General features: G+C 38.9%; 1 protein-coding gene across 4 annotated transcripts in view; it reads right to left on the bottom strand.

Moving 5' to 3' along the window:
• Nucleotides 1–20,975, bottom strand: part of tpk1 (thiamin pyrophosphokinase 1) — a 382,816-nt gene that overhangs the window by 225,230 nt on the left and 136,611 nt on the right. For all 4 annotated transcript variants that reach the window (XM_041184542.1, XM_041184540.1, XM_041184541.1 and 1 more), the window contains one exon: nucleotides 7,966–8,038. In XM_041184542.1, the coding sequence (XP_041040476.1) occupies nucleotides 7,966–8,038 (73 nt within the window). The remainder of the gene's footprint in view (nucleotides 1–7,965; nucleotides 8,039–20,975) is intronic.

Consider the following 20,975-nt stretch of genomic DNA (forward strand, 5'->3'; position numbering starts at 1 on the left):
TCTTTCAGCAGGAAGGACAAAGGTAACAGGTATTTAAGAACACCACCACCTCCAAGTTCCCCTCCAAGTCCCATCATTCTGAACTTGAAATATATTGATTTCCTGTAAAACCTGGAACTCCCTTTCTTACACCACTGTCAGAGTGTCTTCACCCTGTGGACTGCAGCACTTTAACAAGGCAGCCTACCATCACCTTCTCAAGGGCAATTAAGGATAGGCAATAAATACTGGGCCTTCCGGTGAACTGCACACCCCATGAATGAATTCAAAGCAAAGCTGAAGTAATATTGCTATCCCAGCAGGAACAGAAATGATTGCAGGTACAAGAATAGCAGTGCAAAAAAGATCTTAATAGCTGAATACATCTGGTTTAGCAGAGAAGCAATAGGTGGATAATTAGCACAACAAGAGGATGAGAAGTGGAGATTTCCAAAAACCTTATTCTCATCCATTTTGCATGAAAATGATTGCTTTCATGCCCAAATCTTATCACCCAAAATCAGTTAATTGCCTAGTTCGCAAACATAAATATACAATGTGCAACTCATGTCCCTCCGATATGTTAATTATGTTTGTTGTAAGTCCAGTTACAAACATCCAACATTCTAATGTCTCCATCACACAGCAGTCAAAGACAATTGACAATCAAAACAAAATATCAATTTATTTAAGAGTTGCTATGACACAGCAGATGGTAAATGCTGAGCTGTTCAAATCCCAGAGGGAAACTTGAAACAACTGTCACAACTAATTTTCAATAATAAGACCATTGAGTCTTAAGAGGTTTTTATAAAACTAAATTAAACATTTATTAATAAAAGGATTGGAAACGCATACATATGTTTACAAATTACTGCTACAATAATTTTTAAATCCCCTAGTTAATCTGATTCCTAGTTACACCTTCATTCAGGCAACTGCAAAACGTATAGATTTTAAAAGACTTAGATAAAGTGAACGATACACTGAACAGTTGAATGCAAAGTGAGTTCTCCTAACTTCAGTTCTTTGAAAACAGCAGCTTGAGGTATAGATGCTGAAGGCTTTTCACACTTGTTAGATCTTAAAAATGCCTACCCTTACACACAGCCTTTGCTCCTTTATACATATTTCCCCTTTGAATGCAAATTCCCATTGTTTCCCTATGTCTTTGGACTTTATCTTTCTGATAATAAAAATCGCTCATGGCACTAAGTTTTATCAGAAATCTTTGGGAAAAATCAACACCGTTTCTTAACTTCACCTGGCTCGGTGACACATTTCTCTCCTCCTTTGAAAATAATCTAGTCTGCTTTATTTAAAAATGCAAATTTCCCCCTTTACACTTCACATTCTAAACTTTCCCCAGGTTTACTCAATTAACATTTCAAACCTAACTTCTCTTCTTACAACAAAGCACTGAGAATAGTTGCCTCTAATTCAATTAAGTCTCACACACAAGAGACACAGGCTCTATTTTACATTAAATTCCAATAACATTATGGACAATATTACATCTTCCTGACAGAGTGTGCCTCAATCTATGATGTTTAAACACAGCTTTGAAACTGCCTTACAGTGTACCCACATTAGAAAAGTTAAATCTGAGATTTGCAGGCACAAAGTTCTTCTCGAAGCTTGACGGCAAACACGGCTACTGGCCTGTACATCTCGCGGTGAAGTTCCAGGAGCTTACTACATTTTGCACCCCATTCGGATGATACCTTTTCCAATGTTATGGACACAACAAGGCAAGAACATGACCATAATCTGCACATATTGTTGCAAGCACCACATAATGAAGAATTGGTGTTAATAGTCTGAATTGTGCCATTATATGCAGCATATCAATTTCTTTGGTTCTATTTATTTCAGTGCTGTCCAAATCCAATTAAAATGGAGGATATTAAAGCCATGACAACTCCTCAAGATAAGGATGATCATCAAAGATGTCTAGGTCTCTTTAATTTCTTATCCCTATACATTTGCAAATTTGCTCAAAAATTTTCATCGCTAAGGGAATTGTTGAGGAAGGATGTGCCTTTCCTGTGGTAAGGACACCTATATGCATGATAAAAATGCAGGTACAGAATTGCCAAGTTTACAGTTGGGACAAGTTTGCATCCAGGATCCCACAGTAGGTAAATGGGAACTAGCTGACGTGACAAGGATTTGTTCGAAACCAAGGTCCTGTGAAGTTATTACTCACAAAGGCGCAATGGTGACGCATCACCAAGGACAAATCAGATCCATTCTAGCTCCTCAACAACCATACAATCCTATTGCATCTAGGACAAGACCCCAAATGCAATCAGGAACAACATCCAAGCATGACAATCCCACAGATCACTGTGAGTAATTAAACACAAGGTTACTATTACAAGATCTGGGCATGCCAGCAGATTACCTCTACACTCATCGATCCATCAGTTCTATATACTTATGGCATGGTAACTAAAAATGAACATGTAATGTAAATAGTTATACTTATTTTGGAAAGGGAGGAAGTCCCTTTAAAGACAAAGGGGGTGTTATAATATGCCTTTAAGGGATTGCAGCATGATATCACTAAAAAGGAAGCGTGTTGTGTGATCCAGTTTTAGATTTTGTTTTATGCAGAGTATATACACACACAACTCTAAAGCTCTGATGTATTTAAGGTTTATGCCTTTGTACAGCTGTTCCCAGGTGCCTAGTCTCAACAAACAAACCCACAATGAATTCACACAATCTCTTATGAGTGCTTGGTGCCTTGATATCATAATAAAAACATGACAATAGTTACCACATAAATCAGACACATGGATTGAAGTAATAGCGATCATTTGGGGAAGGGAGAACTGAAACAAATAGCATCAGTTTCAAACTTATTACTAATTGCTTTTGGAAGGTTTGCTTTGCTGTTCCTAGCTACTTTGATATCTATCTTTGTGCCATTTGTTATGCGGGCTGAAATTCACAATAAGATCTGTGAAACCAGACTGTGATGCAAATGTGAAGCTCATCTCCATCTCTTTGAAGGCCAGAGGAGACAGCTCTCACCACTCTTGTTCTCCAAGCCTTTACGACAGCAATCTGCACATCCACTGCAGCAACGCAAAATCCTCTTAGGGTTTCTGAAATGGAACATCTGCGCAGATGTCATGTGACCCATGATGGACTGCAGATTTGTGAATCTATCATGTCACGTGCAGTTTGGCATTGGTCCCAGTGTGTCACCTGAAGCTGTTCCTGCTCACTCATGCTCTGTGCATTGCCTAGTGTACTGACCTCTGGTTCAGTCCCTAACTCAATTTGTGTAAATATCCCTGAGCCAATGAAGCATATAGTGAGGGACAGTATGGTGTGTCAAGTACTGTTTGGTCAGAAGTGCTGTTGTTGCATGTTTTTATTCAGACAAATCTAATGAAGAGAGAGAAGTTAAAATGGTTTCCTGATTAATAGACTTCCTGAGCAACAGTAGGAAGTGTGACATGAGGTTGACTCAACAGAGTCAGGGAAGTCGAGACATGGATGATGTCACCTGTTGCAAGTCTCTCCCAAAAGTAATTACAAAAAACCAGCAAAGCTTTGTAAAAGTCAAATGGTGTCAGAGTTTACCGAGGAAATAAAGATGCATCTTGATAAAATAAATGCGCTAGATACAATGGAGTTTTGAAATGTGTTTGATAAGGTCCTTTGCAGAAAGTTTGTTGATAAAATTAAGACACAAAATATTGAAGGGAATGTGGACACAGGGATAGGAAATTTATTAAATAGGAAACAGAAAACAAAAAGTTGTAATGAATTTCTACTTCTCAGACTTGAAGGATGTAAACAACCATAGTACTGGGACAATACTCTCAAGAAATATACGTGATTAAAATTGGCAGACAGCCAAAAAGATGCATTATGATTAATTGCGAAGGAAACTGTAATTAACACCAGGAGAACATAATTTAATAAATTGGGAAAATGGATGTCAGATCAGCTTCGATGCACAGACATACTACAATAGTACCTCCAGCCCTGTGCCTCTATCACCAAGAAGGTTAAGAATAGCAAAAACACGGGAACACCATGACCTCAAAATCTCTCTCCAGCCGCATACCACATTGACTTCGATACATACACCACTCCTCCTTTGCTGCTAGTTTAAAATAATGCAATTTCCCACCTAAGACAATTTTGATAGCAATAACAGCCCAGGACTACAATGGTTCAATGAAAGGCCCGATGCAATGTAATTAGGGAAACTAGTATGCAGGTACAGCAAGTAATTACGAAAGCTAATAGGAGATTATTATTTATTGCGAGAGGAACTGAATACAAAAGTAGAGGGGTTCAGATAGACAGGACATCAGTGAGACCACATCTGAAGCATTGTGAACAGTATTGGCCTCCTTATTTAAGGAAGGATGTAAATGCATTGGAAGCAGTTCAGAAAGGTTTTCGAGACAATTACCTGGAATGGGAGGGTTGTCTTATGAGGAATGGCTGGACAGGCTAGGCTTGTATCCACTGGAGTTTAGAAAAGTAAGAGGCAACTTGATTGAAACATATAAGATTGAGTGGTCTTGACAGGGTCATTGTGGAAAGGACATTTGCTCTTGTGGGGGAATCTAGAACCAGGGGCCACTGTTTAAAAATAAGGGGTCACCCATTTAAGACAGAGATGAGGAGAATTTTTTTCTCTCAGAGGGTCATGAGTCTTTGGAACTTTCTTCCTCAAAAGGAAGCCGAGTCTTTGAATATTTTTAAGGCAGTACTAGATAGATTCTTGATAAGCAATGGGGTGAAAGGTTACCAGGATTAGGTGGGATGTGGAGTTAAGTTACAATTGGATCAGCCATGATCTTATTGAATTTAGGAGCAGGCTTGAGGGGCCAAGTGGCCTACTCCTGCTCCTGTTCATATAAGCTAGCACAATTACAAAGAGCGTGCGTGTGTGTAGTGTGCGTGCATGTGTATATATTATATTAAATCTTCTAACTTGGAATCTATTAATAAGATATCTTTGTTAATTTATTAATAAATCTCCCATTCTCCATTTCCAAAATGAAAATTCCAACTACTTGGCACAAGTTAACTTATTGTGAATTAGTCTCACATCTGCAGCATCTTTTAAAAATGAATTGTAAGCAATTAGCTCTCTCTAACATCTTTAGCTTTGTTCTGCCAATTTCAAGTTTCTTTTCCCTCAAAATTCCGGTTTAAAGTAAGTGCTGACAAACACATCAGGATACTAACTTCCAAAGGTCCAACTGTGGACAAAGCAGAATACATACACAATAATTCTGCAGCACCAAGCTAACCATTGGATAATGAATGGTTTAATTCACATATACTCTACATTTCAGTGACTTTTTCCCCCAAGCCTAATGCACCACCTCACTTGACCATACATACTTTAATGTGACATAGATTGGAACTCCTTAGCACAGAAGCACCCTAATTACATTAAAGAAACATACTACTTTATAGAGATGGTTAACTCACTAACTGTGCACCCAGTGTCATAGTTTTTACAATGGATATTGAAAGTCTGTACACAAAAATAAAAACAGACAGAGGTAGTCTGGCTGTCTGAAATATCTTCAATAAATTTCCCCAGCCTGACAGGCCAGGTGAAACTATAATCTGGTCATTACACTTAGCTTTAACAAAAAAAAGGAGCAGAGTGAGGGCACAAGCAACCCCAAATTGTGGTAACAATGTTGAACATGCAAACACTTAAAAGCATTTAAAATTATGCAAAACATGCAGGGAAAATTGACTTTATAAATCAAAAGATTACATGCAAATAACACAACGTAGTTTATGTAATCTGATGTAAACCGTGCCAGCTCTCATATATGGGGAAACAGGAAATACATGCAGGGAAAATTGACTTTATAAATCAAAAGATTACATGCAAATAACACAACGTAGTTTATGTAATCTGATGTAAACCGTGCCAGCTCTCATATATGGGGAAACAGGAAATACATGCAGGGAAAATTGACTTTATAAATCAAAAGATTACATGCAAATAACACAACGTAGTTTATGTAATCTGATGTAAACCGTGCCAGCTCTCATATATGGGGAAACAGGAAATACTTTAAGGACTAGATTTATAGGACATTTTGGAACAGGGAATGAGGGCAAAGCTATCACAGACATTTCATGCAGTATGCAGTATGAGCTTCACTCCTTGAAAATTCTGGGGCTTGAAACTAATAGAACTGGACAACATCACAAAGGAAAAGAGAGACAGTAGATTGCAAAATTAGCAACACAGTTACCAAATGGTTTGGATCAAATGTAAGGCATACAGTTTTCACCCAGACTTAAAACTGAAAATACCCATAAAAAATCCCCTGTTTGACAGGATTCTTAATCCCTATGCATATATTAATGTGAGTCAACCGTGTTGGGCACTATTATCGTTTGCAATTTTTAGCGTCTAGTTTTCGTTATGACTGTTAGAGAAGAAAGGGGGTTAAGGGTTGGGAAAGGGGGAATTAAAAGTTATTGCAAAGTCACCTGAGATAATAACCAGGGCATCACCAAGCCTGCCATCCGCTACTGCCTGGCTCACCAAGTGCAGGACAGTGAGTTCCCTGGATTCAATGGTTGAAAGAAACAATAAACACTGAGCCTAAAATTGCTAATTTACCTAGTTTATCTAATCCCGACTGTAAACCTCAAACACAAACTCTGCCACAAACCCGATATTAATATCAAGGTTATCCAAGTCTAACAACAGAAGCCATTTCTTAGCTTCCTTCAAAAAGGCCTTTCAAAATAATTGGTGATGGCGGCAGCGGGACCAGCCAGAATAAATGCTGCAGGTTCCCTCTCTCCCACCCTTGTTGCTCCTTCAAGCATAAATTTTGTCTCTTGAGGAGCTGCAGAGCAGGAGACAGGGAACCTGTGATTGGAGGAGCAGTTCCTCACAGATCTGTCTCTCTCACATATGGTGGAGATTTTCTCTCATTTGTCACCACTGTCCCACCTTTGATTTTTAACGGGCTTTTGAGAGCAAATTTTCCTGCTGCCCATGTATTTTGAACTCTGCTAAGAATGTATTAAAAAAAAAGCATGAATGGCATTACAGATATAATATTTTGTTTATCATAAACTAAAAATAAACAACTCGGATAATGCATTTTGATTGTTTTGATTATTGTCAAAAACAACTGTACAACTTACTAGACTCTCAGAGAGGTACATGGCATCACCGTTAACTTCACATGAAGTTAAAATCTGTTAGCTTCCCGTTTGGCCAGAGATTATCCAGTTGATTGTTAATATCAAACATATGTTTTCAATTTAAGGTAGTGCCCCGTTTTCACTTTGTAATGCCATTATTCTGTTTTCTGTAATCTGATGGATTTTTGTTACTTTTCATGTTATGCAATCACAACCCTGACCCTGTTCTTGGGGCTTCTGTTCCAAAAGGATGTCTCTCTCCAATTTTGTAATTCCATTCTCACGGTATAAGAAATCCAACTGTACTAAATCCAACTGCATCTTATGTTTTTCTCAACACTATGTTGTGAATTTATCACTACCACAATACACCCTCTCATTTACAAAAGTCAAGTGCAAAAAGTATTGATAATGAGGAGTAACAATTTGATTGGATACCTTTAGTTTCTGCTGACAGGAAAGAAACATTTAGACGAATCAAAAGCAAGCTGTTACGAGTACTTCAAAGTTGTTCAACAATGTCCTTCCCCAACTTCTATCTGCAACTTTTTTCGTCATAGTGATCATCTGGCATTCCAAGTTAAGAGCTTTATTTTTAATAAATACATATTGTATAATAATCAATGCCAACCCTTAACAGTAGTCATTCCTATCTTAGTGAACTGTCAATTATCTTAATTCGTGACAAACTAGATTCGTGGCCAAATTAAAAACATTTAGGAGGGCCAATTTGAAACAAACAGTGGTATAAATATTGTTTATAATTAGTCATTCCACTTTAGGATAATCTAAACATGTTCTGTCTTTTACCTTGACTTTGTAAAACTCTTTCACTTCTGGGTTAATGGAATCAAAATCTCCACTGATGAAATGAGGCAGAAATCTAGAAGGAAAGACAACAGAAACGACGAGTTAACATGGGCAAATAGTTTCCTTCCACAAAAAAAAATCTGGTGCATAAGAACTTAAATTCAAAGTGACAGGTCTGTGGGGAACTAGAATTTTCCACTTGTGTTTCTGCTCTATTCAACAAATCTAAAATGTGACCAGGCACCTAAATGATTAAAGTGACATTTTCTCGAGACATTGAAGGCGAAATTATACAAACAAGACATTTTTTGACATTTAATAAGAAATAAAACTTTCCTATGACTGCTGTAAGCGAGACAGAGGTTAGGAATTGCAATTTTAAATTTAAATTAAAATGTCCTTTAACATTAATATGAAGCAGAGAAACATTTCCCCATCAAACGAGTTGCATTGTAAATTTTTAGAATTACAATACAATCCGCTGCCACTTAGTGCAATTTAAAAGAATTGCTGAAATGGATACATTGTCTGGAGTAGTTCAACACAAATATTTTACTACACTCAGAATTCCATTGTTTTCTTACTACATAAGAAGCTGCATAAGCTGCGTAGTGAGTCTTGTAAAAGTGTTACAAATATGAAATTTGTAAGATTATGTTTTGGGTCTGTCTCTTTAATTTAAAGTAAAATGAAAGAATGAAGGGGTTTCTGTGACCTGTTTTGAATTCTGCCAACAACAAGCTTGGATAACTTAGTTGTTAAAGTTTAAAGGAGGGGCCCAGATTTCTTTACTGGGAATGAGGGGCAAAATAATCACATCTGTGGGCAATGGTAAGAACACTTGTGCTCACTGTAGGTAGCCTATTATTCTCCAAGTTTCACAGGGAGGTGTTAGGAATGTTAGGTATTATAAATGGTTATACTTTAAATTGTCCATTTAATTCCAAGCTAGAATAAAGTTGGGGGTCTAGAAGATAGCTATTTAACACTTCTATTTGGATACAAGGTCTATGTGATTCATGTTGCCATGACGATAGGCTTTGGGAAGGGAGAAGTTCATAGGAAGACACTGTAGGATCGGGCTGCAGGTTTCTTGAGATATCCCTGAACCACAGAGGCACAGTTAGTCTGCAAGACTGTGTCACATGAGATGGGACACATTTTTATATTTCAGGAAATTTTAAAATTTAATTAATAAAAGCTTTAGGAAACCTCATCCCGCTCATGAATGAGGTTTCCTAAAAAACATAAAGGCCACTTGGCCTTTTCGCCTGCCCGCCAACCGTAAGGTTGGATGGGCAGCATAAACAATTACATTAATTAATTCGTTAATGGCCTTAATAGGCTTATCAGTTATCGCCGGGTGCGCAGCTGACTCCAGTTCACGCCCACTGAATGAAACATTGTGAAACAGCGCAATGACATCGGGATGCATGCCCAGCGTCATTGCGTGTAATTTTATGTGCCGGCTTGTTGGGTCCACCCCTGCACTCTCACTGAAAAATTCAGGCCCTTGACATAATCTGCAGCCTTTGACACAGTTGAACACAACACCTTCCTCTAATGCCTCACCACTATCATCCAGCTGGGTGGGAGTGCTCTCACCTGGTTCCATACTTATCTAGCTAATCATAGCTAGAGAAGCGCTTGTAATGGTTTCTCTTCCTGCTCCTGGATCATTACCTCTTGTGTCTACCTCAGATCAATCTTTGGCTCCTCCTATTTCCCGTCTACACGCTGCTCCTTGCTGATATATCATCCAAAAACACAGTATTAGTTTTCACACGTATGCTGATGACACCCAGCTCAAACTCATCAGCACCTCTCTCGACTCCTCAACAATTGCTAAATTATCAGATGTCCAGTATTGGTTGTGCAGATATTTCTTCTGATTAAATATTGGGAAGACTGAAGCCATTGTTTTCCAACAACCCCCCCAACCCCCACCCATCTCCAAATTTTGTTCCCTAGCTACTGACTCCATCCCTCTCCCTTGCAACAGTCTGAGATTCGCCCACAATTGGTGTCACATTTGATCCTGAGATAAGCTTCCAGCCTCACCTTCATGCCATCACTAAGACTGGCCATTTCCATCTCTTGTAGCATTACCTTACTTCATCCCTGTCTCAGCTCATCTGCTGCTGAAACAGCTCATTCATGCCTTCGTGATCTTTAAACTTGATTATTCCAGCTGGCTGGTCTCCCAAATTCTAGCCTCCACAAACTTGAGGTTGTCCAAAACTCTGCTGCCATGGCCAGTCTTAACTCAAAGCAAGTCCTGCTCCCTCTCACCCTTGTGCTTGCTAAAGCAACATCATGATTTTGAAATTCTCATCCTTAACCCTCCATGGCCTCACCTCTCCCTATCTCTGTAATCTCCTCCAAACCCACAGCCCTCTGAGATATTTGCCCTCCTCCAATTCTGGCCCCTTATACATTCCCAATTTTAATTGCTCCACCAATGGTAGCCATGCTTTCAGCTGCAAATGCCCAAAACTCTGGAGTTCCCTCCCTCTGTACACCTCTCTGCATCTTTACCTCACTTCCTTCCTTTATGACACTCTTTAAAACCCACCTCTTGACCAAGCTTTTGCTCATCTGCATTACATCCCCTTAAGTGGCTCAGTGTCACGCTTTGTTTTATAATGCTCCTTGGGATATTTCATTATGTTAAAGGGGCAATACAAATATAAAGTTGTTGTTATTTTTGTGTTCCCATTTGTAATTACTTTAAAAACCTTGTTTGTGTTTTAATATGTTCATGGGGTGTGACCATCACTGGCAAGGCTAACATTTGTTTCCCATCCCTATTTGCCCTTGAGAAGGTGGTGGAGAGCCTCCTTCTTGAACTGCTGCAGTCCACATGGTGTAGGTACACCCATAGTGCTGTTAGGAAGGGAATTTCAGGTTTTTGACCCAGTGACAGTGAAGGAAAGATGGTATAGTGCTAAGTCCAAATGCTGTGTGGCTTGGAGGGGAACTTACAGGTGGTGATATTCCCATGCGTCAGCTGCCCTTGTCCTTCTAGGTTGTAGTGGTCCCAAGTTCGGGAGGTGATGTTAAGGAAGTCTTGACAAGTTGCTGCTGCACATATCGTAGATGGGATACGCTCCTGCTATTGTGCACCAATGGTGGAGGGAGTGAATGTTTGTGGTAGTAGATTGGGTGATCAAGCATGCTGCTTTGTCCTGGATGATGTTGTGCTTCTTGAATGCTGTTGGAGCTGCACTCATTCAGGCAAGTGGAGAGTATTCCATTACATTGCTGCCTTATCCTTGTAGATGGTAGACAGGCTTTAGAGAGCCAGCATTTCAGTTATTCATTATAGAATTCCCAGGTTCTGACCTGCTTTTGTGGCCATGGTATTTATATGGATGGACCAGTTAAGCTTCTGGTCAATGGTAACCCCCAGGATGTTGATGGTGGGTGGGGATGGGGTGGGTGGCGGGGGGTGAAGGACAGTTATGTTGAATAAGGGGAGATAGAGGCTAGATTCTATCTTGTTGGAGATTGCCATTGCCTGGCACTTGTGTGGCACCAATGTTACTTGCCACTTATCAGCACAAACCTGAATGCTGTCCAGGTCTTGCTGCTTGCAGGCAGACACTGCTTCAGCATATAGAAATGTTCATTCCCTGCTCATACTAACCTAATTTCTGGTGTCTTTATTAATATTTCATTACCATAATTTGCTGATGAAGTAACTGAATGGCACACAAGCCCTTTTCTTGAAAAAGTTTCATTCCACTATTGTTTCTACTGTAATTGAAATTTCTAATACTCCAAATTAACCTTTTAACAAAACAATTCCGTAAAAACGTCATATTTAATAAATTAATGCACTGAGTTGTCAAGTTTTTGAAAACATCTGCCCTAAATTTTTGCTTTAAGCCCAAGTCCATTTCAGCATTTTGGGCATTGACTGATAACTTTCACCTGATCAGTCCAATAGTTACCAACTATATCCTCACCATGTGTCATGGAGAATTCAGCAGCATGTGAGAGTTTATGCACAAGATGTGCCTCTCATCATATGCTGATTTGTGAATGTCATTGTTTTTCCCAAAGGACATTGGAAATAATTCCCCAAGCTTCATTGCAATCAAGTTCCCTTTATGATAGTAACAACTGCTGTTTTTGTATTATGATCTGCCCACTTAGACAATCTATGGTTCACACATCCATGATTGGCAAAAGCTGTGGCCCTTTTAGATACTGAGATAGCAAAACTTACCAATATGTATTTTTTTTATTAAAAAGATTAAAAATTTAGACAAAAGCACTTTTATCTGAGGCTTATTAAATACTTTTTTATTAATACAAAGTGGGAAACTGGACAATCAAGCTTTCAATATTTTGTGAATTCATTTGTTCATGGGACTGTATGTTTATAAAAGATGGTTTAAGTCAGCAAACTCACCGATAATGCACTAAATTATTCGAGGCAGAAATATAAAGACAGGAATGACTTGATAAATTGTTTGGGGTTGTTTGGGGGTGGGGGGGGATGGTGGGTGGGTTAGGGAGGGTGGTGAAGGCTGCCAAACAACACAAGAGATTGTAGATGAGTCAGAAGAAGTTACTGACAGTTTAGCTTGGCATGATTATGGGAAGCATAAACATAGCCCCTCAGAACCCTTTTTTTAAATAGACCAACATGTCAATTCAACATAAGTCAGAGATCTCCACAGATGCTGCCAGACCTGCTAAATATTTCCAATATTTTTGTTTCTATTTCAGATTTCCAGCAACCAGAGCATTTTGTTTTTATTCTGTGCTTTTTCTGAAAGGTTTGAGTGAAAAATGAACTCTTTCAAACAGACACAATAATTATATGTATTTCTTGTGCCTTTGCTTCAAATAAACATATTTGACAACTAGTTGCAGCCCACGGGTCTCATGTTTGATATTTTTCACTTTCTAGATTGGCAGAGAACATGGCAAGAATGCTGTACAGGCTTCCATGAACTTTATTATTGCTAAATAGGTAACTGTTAGTGCTAGGCTACTGAGCTCAGGAAAGCCTAGACTGAAAGAGGCAGATTATAAACAGTAAGAGAATTATCCATTTACAGAAAAGAACATCAGATCATATGCATGAGAATTTGATGTTAGAAAATAAACTGAATCATAATAGGTTTATTCCATATTTGCCAAGTTGCTATTTTTACTTTTAATTTTAAGTATTGTGGAAGAAAGTGCTGATGTCAGGATTCCGTAGTTTAATCTCATGATTTGAATGGAGAGTTATCCAATAATTTTACCTGAAAGGATACTGTGTTTTCTTTCCTTGGATGTTACAGTGGGATACCATACCTTGGATTACACATGATATTTTGCAGGTCAATCTGTTTGTTAGCGTCAGTCATGATAATACTGCACAATGCACAACTTCCTCTTCATCAAGGTTACATTTAAAAAAGTATAAATAATAACGAAAGGTATTAGAAATACCAGTTATCCATAAGATTTTTTTAAATCACTCATTCAAAGAAACTCCCATCTCCATTTCTACTTACTACCAACAGACAGCATTCAAGCTTCAGAGTTAAGTCTTCATTAAAAAAAAGCTCTCGCTTGGAAGTACAGAACTTGAACATTGCTAAACAGAGAGTGACTTGCTGCCAGTGATTTTTGTCTCGCACTCATCCGGACAAATGCAAGAATGACAGATTTCAAATAATCACAACAATTTATCCTACAGGAGAAAAGGGTGCTGATTGGTTGGCAATCAACTCTGATTGGCCAAAGCATTGCCATGGAGAAGGCAACAGGGAACTACAGACTCTACATGCTTCCTGGTAATTCAAAAAAGGTGCAAGGCTTGAACATATTCCTTTTATTTGCACATCACTTCTAGTGAGCCTAAGCGAGCCATGTTACATTGTAAATTGATTGTTAGTGTAGCTATTAGCACACTCAGGATTGTTCAGCAAGTGTTGCCCCATTGTAGAATCACATCTATCAGAGAGGTTTTGCATATTTCCTATCTGTAGATAATACATCCATGATCTTTGAATCTGCTGCTATACATAACGATTTCCTTACACATCTTAACATGCTCCATCCTGCATTCAAACTCACTTTTGAGATAGAGCAGTTTAATGAGTTCCTTTTCCTCAATGTGCTAGTTGAGAAATCCACTAATGGCTTCTCCACTTCTGCCTACCACAAGCCTACCTTCGCCAGTCAATATGCGCATTGGGATTTGTATAGCTCTACGCGCTATAAGATTGGCCTTATCTGCAATCTTGCAAATAGAACTCTAGCCATTTGCTCAACTTGCAAGCTCAATGTAGAAATAGACCTTAGAAATAGATGACAGCAATATAAAACTACCACTATTAATTAGTGAATATCAGATACAGTATATTATACGTAAAAATGTTAAACTAAGGAGTTTTACAGTAGAAATTCTTAGTGAGATGACATTTATCAGGTAGTTTTATGTTGCTGTCACAGTTTAGACATCAGGCCATAATTTACAAATAATGGCAAAACCTATGGAAACACCATTATTTATACGCAAAATGCAAAACAACTAGGTGCGTTGTAGATGTGAGGTTAAGCACAAAAATCCAAACATTGCTTTCTTGAGTTGACCTGCTCTGCCCATTCGCTACACAAAAATGGCATCTTGCTGCCTGCCACACCATTGAATGTTGTGAAGTTGCTGTAGGTGTTACAGATGCAAAATAAACTCGCCACAGACTTTTAAGTCTTATCCATTTCTGTCTAATTACCTGCTTAATGACATAATGTGTTAATTGCTGTCAGGCAACCTCTGAAAATACACAAGTGCAGAGTCTCATTCCTTCAAGTTTTAATTGCTGTTAGAAGTTTTAAAAATGTAAAATTCTAAATTAAGATTTGTTTTGACTTTTCCTTGCTGTCCTTTTTTTCTTCCTCTTTTAATCCAATCTTTCTTAATCACAATGAAAATGCCATATTTGCAAAATGACAATGGAAACACTCAAGAAACGTAATAACAACATCTGAAAGACAAAAAACAAAAATAGTGTATCCTAGAAAAACTGTTAGTTGAAAATAAATCAACTTGAGCTATGTGCATCCTGGAATTCCTTCCCAAAACCTCTCTGCCTCTCTCTCTACTTAAAACCTGCCGCTTTGCACAAGCTTTTGGTCACCTGTTCTATTATCTCCCTATGAGGCTATCAAATTTTGTCTGATAACACTGCGAAGTGCCTTGGAAAGCTTTACCAGATTAAAGACACTATATAAATGTAGGTTATTGTTGGGATATGAAACTGAAGTAACCATCAGTTGTGGAAGAACTTTTGTTTTATTGGTGAATCTAAAATTATTAATTTGCTGGCAAAGCCTTTTTCTCAGAGCTGATTTGCTCATAAAAACAATTAACTATTTTAAAGAAGAGGTTTTGTGGTTGAAATACATTGGTCAAACACATTATAACAGCAAAGTGATGCTTTATACACTATTTCATAGACTTCAAATTATGATGCTCAACTTACAGCTAAAATTGATAGCAGGTTATATAATAATGAAGCAGCTAAGAATAACGATGGGATGTACAATTTATTTTGCATTGTGAATCAGTTTTCAAAGGAACCTATTAGGCAGAACAGCTACTTCATAGCAGCTGATAATTTTCTGTTTGAAATATTCAATACTTCTCTCAAAGACGTACATCAGGATAGGTAACTTGTACTTTCAATTTAGTATACTGCATTTGCTTCTCACAACACGGTCTCCTCCACATTAAGCAGACCAAATGCAGACTGAGTGATTGTTTTGTGAAACATCTCCATTCAGTCTGAAAACGTGACCCCAAGCATCCAGTTGCCTGTTATTTTAGTTCTCCATCTTGCGATCACTCCAAATTATCTGTCCTTGGCCTGCTGCACTGTTCCAATGAAGACCATAAGACATAGAAGCAGAAATTAGGCTGTTCAGCCCATCGAGTCTGCTGATAAGTTTCTCAACCCCATTCTCCTGCCTTCTCTCCATAGTCTTTGATCCCCTTACCAATCAAGAACCTATCTACCTTGGTCTTAGATACACTCAATGACCTGGCCTCCACAGCAATGAATTCCACTTACTGGCTAAAGAGGTTTCTCCTCATCTCTGTTCTAAAAGGTCTTCCCTTTACTCTGAGGCTGTGCCCTTGGGTCCTAGTCTCTCGTACTAATGGAAGCATCTTCCCCACATCCACTCTATCCAGGCCTTTCAGTATTCTGTAAGTTTCAATCAGATCCCCCCCTCATCCTTCTAAACTCCATCGAGTATAGACTCAGAGTGCTCAAACGTTCCTCATATGTTAAGCCTTTCATTCCTGGGATCATTCTCGTGAACCTCCTCTGGATCCTCTCCAGGGCCAGCATATCCTTCCTGAGATACGGGGCCCAAAATTGCTCACAATATTCTAAATGTGGTCTGACCAGAGCCTTATAAAGCCTCAGCAGTACATCCTTGCTTTTATATTCTAGTCCTCTTGAAATAAATGCCAACATTGCATTTGCCTTCCTAACTACCGACACAACCTGCAAGTTAACCTTGGGAGAATCCTGGACTAGGACTCCCAAGTCCCTTTGCACTCCAGATTCCTGAATGTTCTCCCCATTTAGAAAATAGTCTATGCCTCTATTCTTCCTACAAAAGTGCATGACCTCACACTTCCATGTGTTGTATTCCATCTGCCACTTCTTTGCCCATTCTCCTAACCTGTCCAAATGTATCTGCAGCCTCCCCACCTCCTCAATACTACCTGTCCCTCCACCTATCTTTGTATCATCTGCAAACTTAGCCAGGATGCCCTCAGTTCCTTCATCTAGATCATTAATGTATAAAGTGAAAAGTTGTGGTCCCAACACTGACCTCTGCTGAACTCCACTAGTCACCGGCTGCCATCCTGAGAAGGATCCCCTTATCTCCACTCTCTGCCTCCTGCCAGACAGCCAATCAAAGAAGCTCAACACAAGCTTGAGGAACAGCACTCCATCTTTCGACTGGGCACTTTATAATCTGCTGGACTCAACACTGAGTTCAACAATTTTAGTTTGTCATTTCTACCCCCACTTAGTTTTATTTTTCTTTGTTGGCTTTTTTTCTCTTGTTTGTTTTATTTCCATTCCTTTGCTTTCGGGGAGCAGCTATTTGGGATTCAGTCATTCACACCTCTTCTAGAGAAGTCTTTTGCTTTACTTGTCCCATTACCATTCTCTTTGACCTAATACCATGAAATATTTTGCAGTTTAATCTGCCCTGCCCCCCACCCTAATACAGGCCTTCCCTTTTGTCCCCTTTCTACTTGCTCAAAATCTTTTACACTTCTAGCTCTTCTCAGTTCTAACAAAAGGTCACAGGCCTGAAACATCAAATCTGTTTCTCTCTCCACTGTGCTGCCAGACCTGCTAAGTGTTTCCAACACTTTCTGACTTGATTTCAGATTTCCAGCATCCACAGTATTTTAGTTTCGTAGTAATTAATCAAAAGCTTGGCCAAAGAGGCCGGTTTTACCTCGTATCTGAAATGAGGAGGGAAATAGAAGGGGCTGTGGCAGATATTCCAGAGCCAAGAGCCTACACAGCTTGAAGATAATTTATCTTTAATTAACAGTTCCTTCTGGGATGAATTATTTTTGATTTTTTTCCCATAACATTATTCTCCAGCTATAGCACAGTACTTCTCCAACATTATAATCACTCTTGAAAATTTTGCCATTATAATAGATAATTTTAAAACCAGTAGGAGCAACTGCATAGTACTTAACTGCATAATCTGTATTTTATAAAAGAGTGGTGCTAAAAATTGCAAATGGGAGATTCACCCTTGTTCCTAGTGAGGCAGTGTTTTACTGTACAAAGCTGACCACAGGTTAAACCATATTATACCATATATATCATGTAATTAATATTTTCATGTCTCAAAGAGTTTATACCTAATTACTGGAATTGCTTTTCCTTTGAAAATTATTTTGAGAGAATGTTCATCATCCAAACATCCTGAACCCACATTCTACAGTAGATTATGGCTATGTTCATGCCATATGCTTTCTAAACTCAAGTCATACAATAACAATCAGCACTTGGGCCAGGATTTTATGCATTCCTCCTCCCACTGGTAATGGGCTGGCAGATGGCGTTGTAAAATCATGTGGGATGGCAGGGGTTGCTGTGCCCGTCGCCTACCTGCTTCCCACTGGTATTTTACCAGTGGCGGGGTAAGGTTAAGGCCCTTAATAGCCACTTAAGAACCCTGTTCCAAGGTTGGGGGGGGATGTGTGTGGAGGGGCCATGCCACATGACGAGGTTGCCTACCTATGGGCCTCTGCCTCACGGAGGGCTCTCCAATGGCAAGGGCTGGCCTGATTGAAGACATCTCCGGCCTCTTAATTGTCTTGCCCCAGCCCTCAGGGAGGCTTGCCTGACTAGCCCTGGTGATCCTGCCACAACTAGCTTTACTCTAGGCCTTCATCACTGCTCCTAGTCCAGGGCCTTATGCAATCCCAGCAGTGCCGACGGCCTCTGATTAACTGGCAACCGTTGGACGTGGGGCATCCTGCCTCAAGGGACACAGAAGCCACACTTCAGGCAACAAACTGCCTGAGCCATGTAAAATTCAGCCATTGCTTCCAGGGCTGGTGGAGGAGGGCTTCGCCAACCAGCTGGAAATCCCAGCCTTGGAAAGCCAACAAATCCCACTTTAGGCAACCTAGAAATACACTGGCACCCATTTGTAAAGAAATAAAGAACTCTACTAAGTACATCTTTCAGCCTTATCTGACTCTCTAATATTAAAAAAAATGTGAAACATTGTTTATATTCCACCCATGGCATGAACTATATTTCACTCAATTTTCTTGCTTGTAAGTTTTCAAGTCATTGCTTATGTGGGATATAAATCATGTTTATTTAGCCAAATAGATATGGCCAATAACATTACATGATGAACAGCTCTTTCAGGTTTTTGGGATACAGGAGTTGATACATATATTTTAGATAATTTGACCAGAATTTCTTTCCCCACAAAAGCTGAAAAAGAAATTTGCACAGGAATTATTAGCATCTAATACCTGCACCCACAAGAAGTGTTGCCAAATAACCCTTTCTGAGCTGCCTGCAGTGTCAGTAGTACAAATATCATGTTCAGCTGATTCAATAATAAAAATAGCTCATACTTACAGTTAACGTCCATAAGCATTTGTCATGATGGCACAACTTAAAAGTATTCTGCTTAGAACAGGAAGGGACCATCATACCAAGATCAAGTAATTCACAGCTAAAGGGTAAGTTTATTTTTAAATAACATAACTCACAACCCAAAAATAATTATATAAAGAATGTTGGACACAATGTTTGTTCCATTTGGTATATAGCTCATAACTTTACCATATATAAATTATGCTGCCACCTTCATGCCTGAATAGCATTTAAATAATTCACAGATCAAAAGACTGCTTTAAAATATAATAGATATTAATAAATAATACATTGTGCCTTTCAAAATAAAAGTACACTAGAGGGCAACATAATAATGTGAAATAAATACCTTTTATGTACAGTCAAGGTTTGTTCTGAAAAACAAGTGCTGACATGAACCTCTTCTGTAGCTGGTAAATGCCAAATCATTATTTTGGATCAAGTTATTTTGGAACATATACTGCATACGTTATAGTCTGTTTTTCAGACCTTGATAATTATGGAAGTCTTTTTGCTCAATCATTTATCTATGACCTTGGCCTCACAATTAATGAAGCAAACAGCTTTGAATGAGATATTAGAATTATATCTCTGAATTATAACAGTGCAGAAGATCTGAAGGTTAAGGATGCTTTGAAGAGTGCTAATACTATCAGACACATTCCAGCACAGTTTTAAGACAATAGTAAATGATTACTGCTAATGAACTGAGAACAATCAATTTAGCCAAGTCATTCGGTATGACCTGATTAACTTGTGTTAAAAGCTATGCTAAGTGAGATTGTGCTTGATTTCCATTGTGTACTGAGGGTTCCATTTTCTGATTAAAAGACAGTGGCCTAGCAATGTGATGACGCTACGCTCAGTTTACAGGCTTAAAACTGGTGCCAAGCACCCAATTTTGCAGGTAGCTTGCACATTCTGAGCAGAAAGTGCATCAGCAGCCATATTAGTATAGACATCAATAAGTCATATGTAGATAAGAGGCCAAGAACCTGTTTATGTCTCTGTAATGACTCAACGGACAGGATAGGTTTCAACAAGAAACAGATAAACTTTATCACAGAGAACCTTTCAGGTGCTATATGCTCAATCAGGACTCTTATCACGAAGCCCTGCACCTCCAGATCGCCCGCACTTAGGGTTCATTGGTCAGAGCTTCCCAGAGCATCATGTGACCCCTAACAGACAGCAGAAGAGGCTATTCCTTCAGTTACTACATTTCTCCCCCTTTAGTTTTTTACAATTGCTATTTACAGGGAAATATTTGAATATCCAACAACATATACGTATGTACAACTTCAGGTAATTAAAGATCAAGTCTCTGAGGTGCTCTCCTTATATGGCTAGAGCGGTGTAGCTTTACCACTTGAGCTTCCTCAAAAGAATCAACAGAATATGGAACTTCAGCTTGAGACACATCATTAGAAAGTGCCAGTTCTGGGTTTGGCAAATCTACAGAGACATTGGGCATGTCAATTCTAGGTTGATCTGTCACTTCAGGGATTGACAGCTCGAATGTTAATCACAGGCGGAATAGCTGGTTGTTAGAATGTCTCCCTAGATGAATATGATCTACATGCTTACGAACAATTTAATCTTCCAGTTGGAAAGATAATGGACCAGTCTCTAAGGCAATGGTTCCTCGAACCCAACAACTTCCGAAATTTTGCATGAATACCGTGTCACCTACACTGATTGTAGAGAGCTTTGCTGTGTATATTGTGATTCAATTTTTGATTACTCTGATTCCGCTCTACCTTCCCCTCTAAATTTCACCAGGCTTAACCGTGTACATGGGCAGCATTACATCAATAATTCAGATGGTGT

This window comes from Carcharodon carcharias, chromosome 3, assembly GCF_017639515.1.
Source record: "Carcharodon carcharias isolate sCarCar2 chromosome 3, sCarCar2.pri, whole genome shotgun sequence".
NCBI lineage: Eukaryota > Metazoa > Chordata > Chondrichthyes > Lamniformes > Lamnidae > Carcharodon > Carcharodon carcharias.